General features: G+C 49.4%; 1 protein-coding gene across 1 annotated transcript in view; it reads right to left on the reverse strand.

Moving 5' to 3' along the window:
• The window catches only part of NSD2 (nuclear receptor binding SET domain protein 2), a 99761-nt gene that overhangs the window by 63886 nt on the left and 22098 nt on the right, over positions 1 to 13777 (reverse strand). The window contains exons 2-5 of the mRNA XM_069744886.1: positions 12691 to 13286; positions 12307 to 12460; positions 11678 to 11841; positions 10947 to 11399 (exon numbers count right to left, since the gene is read on the reverse strand). Of these exons, the coding sequence (XP_069600987.1) occupies positions 10947 to 11399; positions 11678 to 11841; positions 12307 to 12460; positions 12691 to 13227 (1308 nt within the window). The 5' untranslated portion in view covers positions 13228 to 13286. The remainder of the gene's footprint in view (positions 1 to 10946; positions 11400 to 11677; positions 11842 to 12306; positions 12461 to 12690; positions 13287 to 13777) is intronic.

The following is a 13777-nucleotide window of genomic DNA, read 5'->3' on the forward strand; positions in this document are numbered from 1 at the left end:
GGGGACACAGGTAACCATGGGTGTATGCTGCTGTCGCTAGGCCAAAAAAAGGCAAAAAAGGAAAATGGCTCCTCCCCAGCAGTATACACCCACCGACAGGCACCAAGTATCTCAACCTTAAAGCAGTAAGAGAAGCAACCCAAACTCAACATATGTACCTACCCAGCAACAAAGACCCATAGGCCCAAAAGCGGTCCCCTAATGAAGGCTCCAAGAAAGAGATTTTACGGTGAGTACCAAAAATCGCTCTTTATTGCTTCATTGGGGGACACTGGTAACCATGGTGTGTAAACGCCGCCTGAAGCACCTTCCTTCCCAGGCCTGCATCAGACGAGGTATGGGTATGAACCCTGTACAATCTCGCAAAAGGTGTGCAAGGACGATCAGGTAGCGTTCGTACAAATCTGTAGAGCCGAGGCCTGGTGACGAACGGGCCAGGAAGCCCCCATGGCCCGAGTGGAGTGAGCATTCACTCCCGGAGAAGGCCGTATGTCCTGAATGTGGCATGCCTCCAGTATTGCCGAACGAATCTAACAAGCAATAGTGGACTTAGAAGCTGGGAGCCCCCTACGACGACCTTCAGAGATGACGAAAAGGGCATCGAATTAACAAAAGGAAGCAGTCCTTGAGAGGTAGACTCAGATAGCTCAGACCAGATCTATCTTGTGAAGGGACTTCTCGAGGGGGTAGACCGGAGAGGGATATGGAAAAGGAAAGAATGTCTTCAATTATGTGAAATGAAGAGACCACCTTAGGTAGGAGGGAACAGGTCTGAGAACTACCTTGTCCTGATGTAGAATCAGGAACATGGAACGGTAGGACAATGCCGCTAACTCAAACTCTCCTGATGGACGTAATGGTGCCTAAAAAGGCAACTTTCCATGACAGGAGAGAAAACAAAATATCCTGAATGGGCTCAAAAGGAACACGCTGGAGCGCGCCAAGGACAAGGTTAAGATCCTATTACATTATTTATGTAAGCCACGGCCGTGGCGTTGTCCGACTGTATGCGGAGCAACTGGCCTGCGAGGAGGGTCTGCCAGCGGCGAAGGGCAAGGAAAATTGCTCAGATCGGAAGGAGATTGATGGGGAGAGTGGCTTCTTGGGCGTTCCAGCGGCCCTGTGCTGTGTGATGTAGAAAGAAAACTCCCTAACCGAGGAGACTGGCGTCGGTGGTAACGACCTGCTACCGGAGAGGAAGAAAGGACTTCCCGCGTAGGACTGAGGCTGATAGCGTCCACCAGGTCAGGGACTGCCTCATCTTGAGGGAAAAGCACGGGCCAATCCAGGGAGACGGTCATCTTGTCCCAAGCCGACAAGAGGGCCAGCTGAAGAGGACAGGTATGGAACTGGGCAAACGGAACGGCTTTCATGTTTCATCTTTCCCAGAACGCTCATGCAGGAGTGGAAGAGGAGCTGGTTGCTTTAGCGTGTGGATCGCCTGGCAGAGGGATGAAAACTTCTCCTTTGGAAAGAAGACACAGGCTTGGGTTGTGTCGAACCTCACACCCAGGAACACCAGGTGCTGAGCTGGGGTCAAGGAAAACTCTCTGTTGATCATCCATCTGAATTGGATTAGAGTGTCCAGAGAGATCCGAAGACTCTGGTCGCAGTGTCGGCAGGACAGCCCCTTGATCAGAAGATCGTCCAAGTAAGGAATTAGGAGAATCCCATTGGAACGAAGGATGGCCATAACAGCTACCATGACCTTCATAAACACTCTGGGGGCAGAGGCCAGGTTGAAAGGAAGGGCCATGAACTGATGAGGATTCTCCTAGATTGCAAACCGTAGGAATCTCTGATACTAAACCGAAATGTTTGCATTGCACAAATACACTCCATCCTGAAATGGTGGGTCCGAACATGACGGTTTAGTCGCTTGAGTCCAAAATCAGACTGAGCAATCTGTCTTTTTTCAGGACTACGAAAAGATTGGGAGTAGAACCCTGAAAACTGTTAGCAGGGAATAGACTGCCTGAAACGCTTGTCTTGGCGGGAGAGACGGAAAGAAATGCCTTCCTGGGGAAAGGGGTAGAGAAAAGTGGATTTTGTAACCGAAAGGGACTCTCTGACCCAGGCGTTGTCGACCACCGACAACCAATGCGTCCTGGAAGAGAAGAAGTCGGCCTCCCACCCTTGAAAGATTCCCGGGTGGGGGGAGACCCGTCAAGCCGAACTGAACTTGTTGGCGCGAGATCCTGAAGGCTTGGAAGAGCAACTCTTTGTTCGCCAGTGAGAAGCTGGTTTGAAGGACGGCTTCTTCCTTTCCCCCTGGGCAGAAGAGCGGTCCTTTTGTGAGGAGGTCCCTGAAGAAGAGGGGCCGAAAGAAGAAAAACTGGAGCGACCGCTTCATATTGAAAGGGTGCCTAGGTTTGGACTGAGGCAGCGAGGTGCTCTCCCCGCTGGCAGCATCCGAAATTATTTGATCCAGCTTGGACCCGAAAAGTCTAGAGCCCTGGAAGGCCAGACCAGTGAGGAATTTTTTTCATGGTGGATCTGCATTCCACGCTTTCAACCAGAGGATGCGGTGTATAGCAAAGATGTTGCTAGAAGCCCTGGCAGAGCAACCTGCCGCATCTAAAGAAGCAGACAAAAGATATTTGCCGGCATGGGTAATCTGACCTGTCAAATTCGCCATCTCCTCTGGAGGAGCTGCCGCTAGAATACCCTGATTAAACATTTTTGCCCAGGTAGACATAGACTTTGTCACCCAGGGGAGGCAAAAATGGGGCAGAGAGAGGCGCCAGCTACTTCAAAACCCGATTTAGCCAAGGATTCAATCTGTCTGTTTGTAGAATCCTTAAGAGATGCACCGTCCGGTAGAGGCAACGGTCTTAGAAAACAGGCGAGAAACCGGTGGATCCACGTTAGGGGATTCTGCCCATTTACCAATGAGGTCTGGACTAAAAGGGATAGAGTATGTCAAGATGCTTCCTTCCTGGGAAGTGCTTCTCAGGGTGTTCCCAGTGGTTAGATAAGCTCGTCTCAAACTTTCTGTGATTAGGGAAATTCCGGGAAGGACGTTTTACCCGCTTGAAGGAAACTGAGTGCTCCCGAGCAGGTGCCTCGTCCTCCTTTAGGCTCAACGTTTGGGTAATTGCCAAGGTGAGGCTATTTACTATATCCTGCAACTTTGAAGTTTGGTCCCTATCGGACTCAGACTTAGAATCCACATCCGACCTAAAAAACCGCCTCCGGGGAGGGATAATGGGGTGAAGAATGCATCCAGGAGGATGCAGAGGGACCCGGAGTACCAGAGGAAGAACTGGAAAGAGTCCGCTTCCTTTGAAGCCGATTTGTCCCTGTGAAGGTCGCAGTCAGGTGCGTGTGAATCACCGTTGGAGGTGTTTAAAGCATTTGTGGCATTAGAAAAATGTGGAAGTTGCTCCAGGACCTGGACAAGGAGACTGACAAACATGGCAACAGCCCACTCTGGAGGGAGGGGTGTGCTCTCATCTCAGGCGTTAGAGGGCTCGTGCGGGGCAGACATGGTGGTGGGGCTGCAGGACTGGCAGAAGGGGGGAGGGCTGGCCTGAAGACCACTTCTTTTTGCAGAGTGCACAGGTGTAGTGAATTACAGTGGCCTTAGAGGGACAGGAACAAACCTCTCAAAGGTTGGGCATAAGTTGAGCATGGGGATACTGCTGAGATGGAGCCCAGACAGAAAGAAAGAGCACACCTGATGCCAGTGATGACCAGCAGAAAGAGCTGTAAAAGCCGTGTTCCCCTGTGAGCAGAGCATTGGCAAGAATATGGCGGTATCCCCCTCGTGTGCAGAGCGTCCTTCGGTCTGCAGTGAGCACACAATATGGCGACGTACTAAGCCAGATGCAGGCTCACTGCGTCACCGCAGGCTGAAGTCTGCCGGCCGGTGAAAGGAAAAGCTAAGATCCTATTGGCTGAAATGCTGGGGCGTGAACAACCAGAGATCTGCCGGCCAAAATCAAAAAAGCCCCCCTGCAATTGTCTGATACGCCGTGGGCGAGATGGTGCAGAAGACGGCATCAATACCTTACAAGAAGGGGGAAGGTCACCACTGGTGGCCGCCGTCTTCCTCTCGGAGGAGAGGGGTGAGGGGGGGAAAAGGCAAGGACTGGCCACCAGGAATCACCCCGTAAGGGCGACAAGGAATGAAGCCCTGCCTGCGGGTCCGAGAGTGGGCGATGTGGGTGACACTACACTGCTCTCTTGGTCGTATACATACGGGAAAACAGGGTGAGAAATTACACCCTGTTACCCTAAGAAAAAGGAACCTGAAAAATAAAAGGAAAAGAGATCAAACACAGAAAATCTTCAAAGGAAAATGCAGATCTGGGAGCAGATCCAGGTTCGCCTCCTACAGCCACTAAGCTTAAACTGAGGTACCTGGTGCCCGTCGGTGGGTGTATACTGCTGAGGAGGAGCCATATTCCTTTTTTGCCTAGTGTCAGCCATTGTGTCCCCCAATGAAGAGATAAAGAAATCCACATTTTTGTAATAGCATTAAGACAGACAGTGCCATACTACAACTTACACCCAAAGCTGGCAGACGATGAAACCATAGAGTAGATCTTGTAGAAGTTGGTGAAGGTGTGGACAGAGGCCCAGGTGGCAGAGCCTTGCAGATTGGTAAAACAGGGGTCTAATGTTTGATCACCCAGGAGGTCCCCGATCGCCCTTGTGAAATTAAACCAGAAGCGTGCAAATTTGTCATTGGCCTTTAGGGGTTCCACAACAGCAGAACTGAACCATTTGGGAATGGTCGTCTTGGAGGCCGATCGTTTCTGACGTGGTTCTCAGCCTGGATGGTCGTATCTTGGCACCTTTCACCTTGAAAACTGTTTATCGCGGACATGGATTACGGCGTGGGACAGAACATTGGACAGGTGAGGGATATCGTTTTTTATTTTATTACAGTATTACAGAGTCAGCAAATTGAGATTGTTTTGGCTTTTATCCCAAGTCATGTGACAAGGCTCGTTAACGGGTCGACATTGAGTGTTAGGATCGCTACTTCCAATAGGTGGCACTAGAGTTCTAGTCCACTTCCTCTCTGAAGAGACAATTTGCATATTTCCCAGAGGAGCATTGCGGCTTTAAGTCTCCTCATCTCCACATGCTTAGCATGTCACTCTCCGCAAGGAGAAATGATACATCTTATTTTATTACAGGAAACTTTGGATTCACTATAATGGGCGTTAGGGGAATATAACTTACTAGCTATTGAACCCGTTCTACGCCCGGGTGGCGAGCATTTATATTGGTATATGGTCTCCATCCTGGTATGTGCTGCTCCATCCTGCGTCCCCATCCTGTCATGTGCTGCTCCATCCTGCGTCCCCATCCTGTCATGCGCTGCTCCATCCTGCGTCCCCATCCTGTCATGCGCTGCTCCATCCTGCGTCCCCATCCTGTCATGCGCTGCTCCATCCTGCGTCCCCATCCTGTCATGCGCTGCTCCCATCCTGCGTCCCCATCCTGTCATGCGCTGCTCCCATCCTGTGATGCGCTACTCCCATCCTGCGTCCCCATCCTGTTATGTGCTGCTCCCATCCTGCGTCCCCATCCTGTCATGCGCTGCTCCCATCCTGCGTCCCCATCCTGTGATGCGCTGCTCCCATCCTGCGTCCCCATCCTGTTATGTGCTGCTCCATCCTGCGTCCCCATCCTTATGTGCTGCTCCATCCTGCGTCCCCATCCTTATGTGCTGCTCCATCCTGCGTCCCCATCCTTATGTGCTGCTCCATCCTGTGTCCCCATCCTTATGTGCTGCTCCATCCTGCATCCCCATCCTTATGTGCTGCTCCATCCTTATGTGCTGCTCCATCCTGCGTCCCCATCCTTATGTGCTGCTCCATCCTGCGTCCCCATCCTTATGTGCTGCTCCATCCTGCGTCCCCATCCTTATGTGCTGCTCCATCCTGCGTCCCCATCCTTATGTGCTGCTCCATCCTGCGTCCCCATCCTTATGTGCTGCTCCATCCTGCGTCCCCATCCTTATGTGCTGCTCCATCCTGCGTCCCCATCCTTATGTGCTGCTCCATCCTGCGTCCCCATCCTTATGTGCTGCTCCATCCTGCGTGCCCATCCTTATGTGCTGCTCCATCCTGCATCCCCATCCTTATGTGCTGCTCCATCCTTATGTGCTGCTCCATCCTGCGTCCCCATCCTTATGTGCTGCTCCATCCTGCGTCCCCATCCTTATGTGCTGCTCCATCCTGCGTCCCCATCCTTATGTGCTGCTCCATCCTGCGTCCCCATCCTTATGTGCTGCTCCCATCCTGCGTCCCCATCCTTATGTGCTGCTCCATCCTGCGTCCCCATCCTTATGTGCTGCTCCATCCTGCGTCCCCATCCTTATGTGCTGCTCCATCCTGCGTCCCCATCCTTATGTGCTGCTCCATCCTGCGTCCCCATCCTTATGTGCTGCTCCATCCTGCGTCCCCATCCTTATGTGCTGCTCCATCCTGCGTCCCCATCCTTATGTGCTGCTCCATCCTGCGTCCCCATCCTGTTATGTGCTGCTCCCATCCTGCGTCCCCATCCTTATGTGCTGCTCCATCCTGCGTCCCCATCCTTATGTGCTGCTCCATCCTGCGTCCCCATCCTTATGTGCTGCTCCATCCTGCGTCCCCATCCTTATGTGCTGCTCCATCCTGCGTCCCCATCCTTATGTGCTGCTCCATCCTGCGTCCCCATCCTTATGTGCTGCTCCATCCTGCGTCCCCATCCTTATGTGCTGCTCCATCCTGCGTCCCCATCCTTATGTGCTGCTCCATCCTGCGTCCCCATCCTGTTATGTGCTGCTCCCATCCTGCGTCCCCATCCTTATGTGCTGCTCCATCCTGCGTCCCCATCCTTATGTGCTGCTCCATCCTGCGTCCCCATCCTTATGTGCTGCTCCATCCTGCGTCCCCATACTGCCTCTGACCCGCTCGGCGCCGAGTGCTGGGGGGCCTGAGCAGGCGGGGACACCGGCACGCTGTGGGGGTCAGGTGCCGGTATCGCCGCCAGCTCAGGCCCCCCAGCACTTACTATATTCACCTGTCCTGCGTTCCAGCGCTGCGCGCCGCCATCTTCCCGGTCAGCGCGTCATCGCGCCCTCTGAACTGAAGGTTACAGGCCGAAGACCGGGAAGATGGCGGCGCTCAGCGATGGAACGCAGGACAGGTGAATATAGGCGATACTCACCCTCCTGGCGGTCCCTGCTTCTCTGTTGGAGATCGCGGTGTGCGTTCAGTGTGAACGCACACTGCGATCTCCCGGGAGCGTCACTCTGTGAGGCCCAGACTGCGCCGGCGCTTGCGCAGTCTATAAAGGCTTCGGACAGAGTGACGCTCCCAGCGTTATATTATAGATTTTAAAATAAAGAAAATGTCCGTTTTTTTATTTCAGATAAAGGACTTTATTCTGGCTTTGTCTTTATTTACTGTACTACTGTAGGATTAGTAATGGACAGGTCTCTTCTAGAAGCTTTTCCATTAGTGGGCTTGATGTCCCCGGATAATACAAAAGGTGATATCAACCCCACAAATATGAACACAACTTGCCACCACCACAGGCCAAGTAGGAAGAGTCGGGCAAAGTGCCATAATTGGCGCATCTAATAGATACACTTTGACCGCTTTCAATCAGGCTTCCGGTCACACCACTCCACTGAAACTGCCCTAACTAAGGTCACCAATGACCTATTAACCGCCAAGAGCAAGCGACACTACTCTGTCCTCCTCCTCCTGGACCTGTCCTCTGCCTTTGACACAGTGGACCATTCCCTGCTGCTGCAGACCCTCTCATCCCTTGGCATCACAGAATTGGCCCTATCCTGGATCTCATCATACCTAACTGACCGTACATTCAGCGTCTCCCACTCACACACCACCTCCTCACCTCGCCCCCTATCTGTCGGAGTCCCGCAAGGTTCAGTTCTAGGACCCCTGCTCTTCTCCATCTACACCTTTGGCCTGGGACAGCTCATAGAATCTCACGGCTTTCAGTATCATCTCTATGCTGACGACACACAGATCTACATCTCTGGACCAGATATCACCTCCCTACTAACCAGAATCCCTCAATGTCTGTCTGCTATTTCATCCTTCTTCTCCACTAGATTTCTAAAACTTAACATGGACAAAACAGAATTCATCATCTTTCCCCCATCTCACGCGATCTCCCCAACGAACCTATCCATTACAGTAAACGGCTGCCCACTCTCCCCAGTCCCACAAGCCCGCTGTCTTGGGGTAATCCTTGACACTGATCTCTCCTTTAAACCACATATCCAAACCCTTTCCACTTCCTGCCGCCTCCAACTCAAAAATATTTCACGGATCCGCACATTCCTAAACCAAGAATCTGCAAAAACCCTAGTCCATGCCCTCATCATCTCCCGCCTTGACTTCTGTAACCTCCTGCTCTGTGGCCTCCCCTCTAACACTCTTGCACCCCTCCAATCTATTCTAAACTCTGCTGCCCGACTAATCCACCTGTCCCCCCGCTATTCCCCGGCCTCTCCCCTCTGTCAATCCCTGCACTGGCTCCCCATCACCCAGAGACTCCAGTACAAAAGCCTAACCATGACATATAAAGCCATCCACAACCTGTCTCCTCCATACATCTGTGACCTCGTCTCCCGGTACTTTCCTGCACGCAACCTCCGATCCTCACAAGATCTCCTTCTCTACTCCCCTATTATCTCCTCTTCCCACAATCGCATACAAGATTTCTCTCGTGCATCCCCCCTACTCTGGAATGCTCTACCACAACATATCAGACTCTCGCCTACCATCGAAACCTTCAAAAAGAACCTGAAGACCCACCTCTTCCGACAAGCCTACAACCTGCAGTAACCACCGATTGACCAAACCGCTGCACGGCCAGCTCTACCCTCACCTACTGTATCCTCACCCATCCCTTGTAGATTGTGAGCCCTCGCGGGCAGGGTCCTCTCTCCTCCTGTACCAGTTGTGACTTGTATTTTTCAAGATTATTGTACTTGTTTTATTATATATACCCCTCCTCACATGTAAAGCGCCATGGAATAAATGGCGCTATAATAATAAATAATAATAATAATAATAATAATACACCTTTTCTGGGCAGTTGCGGGCTGCTATTTTTTGGCTGAGGGGGGCAATATCCATGGCCCCTTACAGCCCCCAGCTGTCTGCTTTAGCTTGGCTGGTTGTTAAAAATGGGAGGAGGGGAGGGACCCAAGCCATTATTTTTTTTTAACTGCATTTAAATAGTTAAAATTGTGTGAGGATTCCTCTATTCTTGATAACCAATCTTGCTGAAGCTGACAGCTGAAGGTTGCAGCCCACAGCTGTCAGTTTTGCCTTACTGGTTATCAAAAAAATACAGGAGAAACCAACGCCTTTTCTTTAAAAAAATAAAATAAATTTTTTTTTTAATTATTTTACCTCCACTCACAGTTGCGTGCTCACGATATGATTTGATAGTGTGGGAGCCGCGGCTCTCTGACCGGTGGTAATGAGTTTACCACCTATCAAAGGGAGTGTTTGCCACGCTGTCATGCATACAACATGGCAAACACTGGATATTTGTCCACCCCATTCAAGTGAATGGGGTCAGGGTTTGGGTAGTGCTCTTTTTTTTTTTTTTTTAACTGTTCCGCTGGACCCGAACATCCAGGGGTTCGCCCATTACTAGACATCAGTCATCGCACTGAAGGAGGTGATCTGTGACATCACCTGTTGTGAATGTTAGATCATATCTTGTGTTATCTACTGTACATGAGGTGTTATCAGTGGTGATGAGCGAATGTTCTCAGATAACGCGTTATTAGAGCATGCTCGGGTGTTATCCGCGTATCTTGGACGTGCTCAGATAACATGATCAAGTCCCCACGGCTGCATGTCTCATGGCAGTAGATAGCCTCAATACATGAGGGAATTGCCTAAAAGGCAATCCCTGCATGTGTTGCGGCTGTCTACCGCCACTAATCATACAGCTGCAGGGTCTCGAATATATTATCCGAGCATGCTATCTGCTCATGTTTAATGTAATTGTCTATATTTGCCCCGTATTCACATGTAAAGCGCCATGGAATAAATGGCGCTATAAAAATGTATAATAATAATAAAAATAATAATGCCCAAGATACTCGCATGCTCTAAACACGTTCTCAGATCACGTTCACTCATCACTAGTTATCAGTCATTTTACAGGAGGAGGAGGGGAGCTGTGACATCACTTATTGTGAATGGTGGATCCTGTGTTATCTACTGTATATAGAGATGTTATCAGTCATTGTACAGGAGGAGGTGAGCTGTGACATCACCTATTGTGAATGGTGGATCCTGTGTTATCTACTGTATATAGAGGTGTTATCAGTCATTGTACAGGAGGAGGAGGTGAGCTGTGACATCACCTATCAAGATTGGAGGATAACGTGGAATTTTCTTTGTATCACACACTACTATCACCTGAAAGTGGTCAGTTTCCTGTGACTTTTACGAATAAATGCCATGGTGGAGACTAGCTACTATGAGGTCTCCCATACACTACACACGAGAGGGGATTCCTGCTCTCTTGTTTCTATGCAAAACATCCTCAGAAGCAGCAGGAATGACATTACACAGCAGTACTGAGTAGTGTAAATGTGAGCCCAGCTCTGTGGTAAACTAAACAATAAAAAGCAGAAGAACAGTCAGTGTGCTTCTGCCTCTCCATGAACATCTATAAGCAGCTGTAAACTGATCCCTCAGTGAACTTAAAAGCCCATCTTCTCTCTCAAGACAGATTTTAGCAGTATTAAAGTGAATGATGAATTTAGGAGGCAGAGGAGAGAAAGATATGGCTCATACATGAAGAAACTGTTTCTTATAGTCACTTGTACTATACATTTATGTAAAGTTTGTTAAAATAAAAGAATCCCCAAATACTGCAAACCATGTGCAATACTAAGAAACTAATGCCGCAAAGTAAGGAAAACACGGATGACCAACCTCGTCTTTGTGCTTCTGGCAAAATACTAGAAACTGGTTCACAGCATCTCCCTTTCTCCCTCTTGCACCGTGCCCTCCGGATTTCCTTTTCTGCGGAGCTGACATCATGCCACTTTTCGGCTCCGAGCTCGCGGTAGTGGTTTTCCAATCAGGGTCAGTGTCTTGACAGCTAGAAGATGAATTCCTGGACGCCCTCCGCCTCTTGCTGGGCACTTCATCATCTTTCTTGGGGCTCTCTGGTGGCTCGTCTTCTTCATCTTCGTCTTCATTGTTAGCCTCCACGGGGATAGCCGCTTCCCCGGATACTTTAGGGTTAAGATGGGGACGGTCCTTGATGTAGATGAAAGTAAACTTTTCCTTCCTCTCCTCCTTAGACATAGATATGGCTTCTTTAGCTTGCTCTATACCCATGTCCCATTGGGTTTTAAGTTTACCGGAGATCGGTTTTAAAAGCTGAAAAACAACAACAATAAAAAAAACATTAAAAGGGTGACTACATCATGGCAGATCACTAATATTAATTGGTGGGGAGCCAAGAGATTCCAAAAATGCAAGTGAACCAATGGTAAGTATTTCCGGGGCAAGTGCCGCCGCCAAATAGGGGATTCTGGGGATAGTGAAGGGGTTTCACGTGACTTACAGATAGAGGATCACTTATAAAGATAGAAGTAAGCATTGGGAAAAAAAATATGCAAAACAAACAACAACAAACATTGAAGTCTGTTACATACCTTGAGTTTTTCAGCTTTGGGCGCTTGTTTCGCGCTCTCTTGGCACAGACGATCGTACTCGTGCTCTCCTTTGAAGTTCACTAAACTCTTCTCAAATATCCAAGCTCTTTCAGGTGCGTTGCCGAAAAACTGCACGTGGTATTGGCGGATACTCTTTTTTTGCCCTAAAAAAACCCATGACAAAACATTAGCACCTAAAAAGCGTTTGTCATGGTCAAATTCATATCTACAGACAAATGTTAGTAACGACTGCAGTGACTAGAGGCTAAAAGTAGAGCACGAGTGGAGGGGCCCAAACGCCGGGAGTCCCCCCACCAATCCTAGATGCAGGGAGTCCCCCGCCGCCAATCCCAGACGCCGGGATTCCCCCCTCGCCAATCCCAAACGCCGGGATTCCCCCCTCGCCAATCCTAAACTCCGGGAGCCCACCCGCCAATCCCTAACAGGAGTGTCTGATTGGCTCACCATCGTGGCCACATATATATGGAGGTCACACTAGCAAAATGAATGATGGGTGTGGCAACAATTGATCTTTTTAGGTGGATGTATAGGGTCTTGCAGATTCGACAGACATCTGTGACCCATCAAATGTGGATAAATGTTACACCCAAAATAAGAGAAGATTTTACCTTTTATCTTGGTGTGGCTGTGCAGGACAGGGTCGGACGTCACCATACATGGCCACCAGGGATAGCCGGACACTTTGGACCAAACCAAATCTCCAACAGAGAATTTTGTTTCTTCCTGTTCTTGGAGGTCGGAGGTGTTCAAATCCGAAGACGGCTACGGGGAGAAAATAAATATTACAGCAAAGATTCCTCTGCCCAGAACAAGGCGACTTAAATTGTGTATGCGCCGATCCTATACCGTATGGCCCAAGCAGGAGATCATGACTGCAGTGTGGATGACGAAGGGGACAACATCCAATGAAAGCAATAGAAAAAGGGCCTGGCTTTGCTAAACTAGTTTGCTACCTTATAAAACACAAAGTTTAGGTTTGGAAAAACCAATACCTTCTCTTCAGGGGCTTCGGAAGTACTGGACTCATCTGGAGTTTTTTCCTCACAGGTTTTATCCTCCTCATTAGGCTCCAACTTTATACTTTTCCGCTTCCTTCCTCTCTTGCCTTTTGTCTCCGTCGCCTGGGGTTTCGGAGCTTCCTCCCCTTGCTCTCCACATATAGAAGATTCGAAAAGGGGTTTCCCGTTCATGTAGGTTTTGGTGATTTTCAGTTTTATCTCCGGGGATCCGTTCTTGGTTGGAGTGGTGTTGGGTGGAGTCTCAATGCCTTGAATTTCTTGTGCGTCGATACGCACTTTGGCTTCTTGAGCTCCCGATTCCCCATTAAAAACCCGAGACGTCAGATCCTTCAGTTTGTCCGTCGGCAGGAATGGCAAGGCGTCGTGGCCGTTCAGCTTCTGTATCACTCCTTCTTTTTGAATTGTGGTGGAAATCTGTGCTCTTCCCAGGAATACCGAGCACTCCCGACTCACTTCCTGGGTTGACGTCTTGGCGGCAGGATTGGGAATGATATGAGGAACTTGCTTCATTGTGCTCAAGTGTTAGAACTTCTGTGCAGAACTTCAAGTAGTCGTCCGGACTTACGCCACTGCAAAAACAAAAGTGGGTAAAAACCTTCAGAAACTGGGTCCTTCATCAAATTCAAACCATGGGCCAAGACGGCACAAATACTGTATCCCTTTGTCTTTACCATCCTACAACATACGTTATATGGACCAGTTCCCATAAAGCCAGCCACACAGGTTAAATAATTTTATACTGGACGTTTAACGACACAGCGAGGACAAGCTTTTAATAGGGGAAAAGGGGGCGATTACAATTTAAAAAAAAACAAAAAAAACATTTCTTTATAAACTTTTCTTTGAAAGCGGCGACTTAAAATAGAGTGTACACATGAACAGAGATGATAGACATGGCCATTGGGTGGCCATACACATTAGATGCAAGCCGATTGCAGCCTGTACTCAGTAATCCTTAAACAAAAATTTTTTAACTACCAGAAGATTATCTCCCCCAACGTCATCTGCCCTGTGGCCCAAATACATATTAGATGGTCAGTGGTCCTGCCAAAATATGTGC

The sequence above is a fragment of the Ranitomeya imitator genome, chromosome 1 (assembly GCF_032444005.1).
Source record: "Ranitomeya imitator isolate aRanImi1 chromosome 1, aRanImi1.pri, whole genome shotgun sequence".
Classification (NCBI taxonomy): domain Eukaryota; kingdom Metazoa; phylum Chordata; class Amphibia; order Anura; family Dendrobatidae; genus Ranitomeya; species Ranitomeya imitator.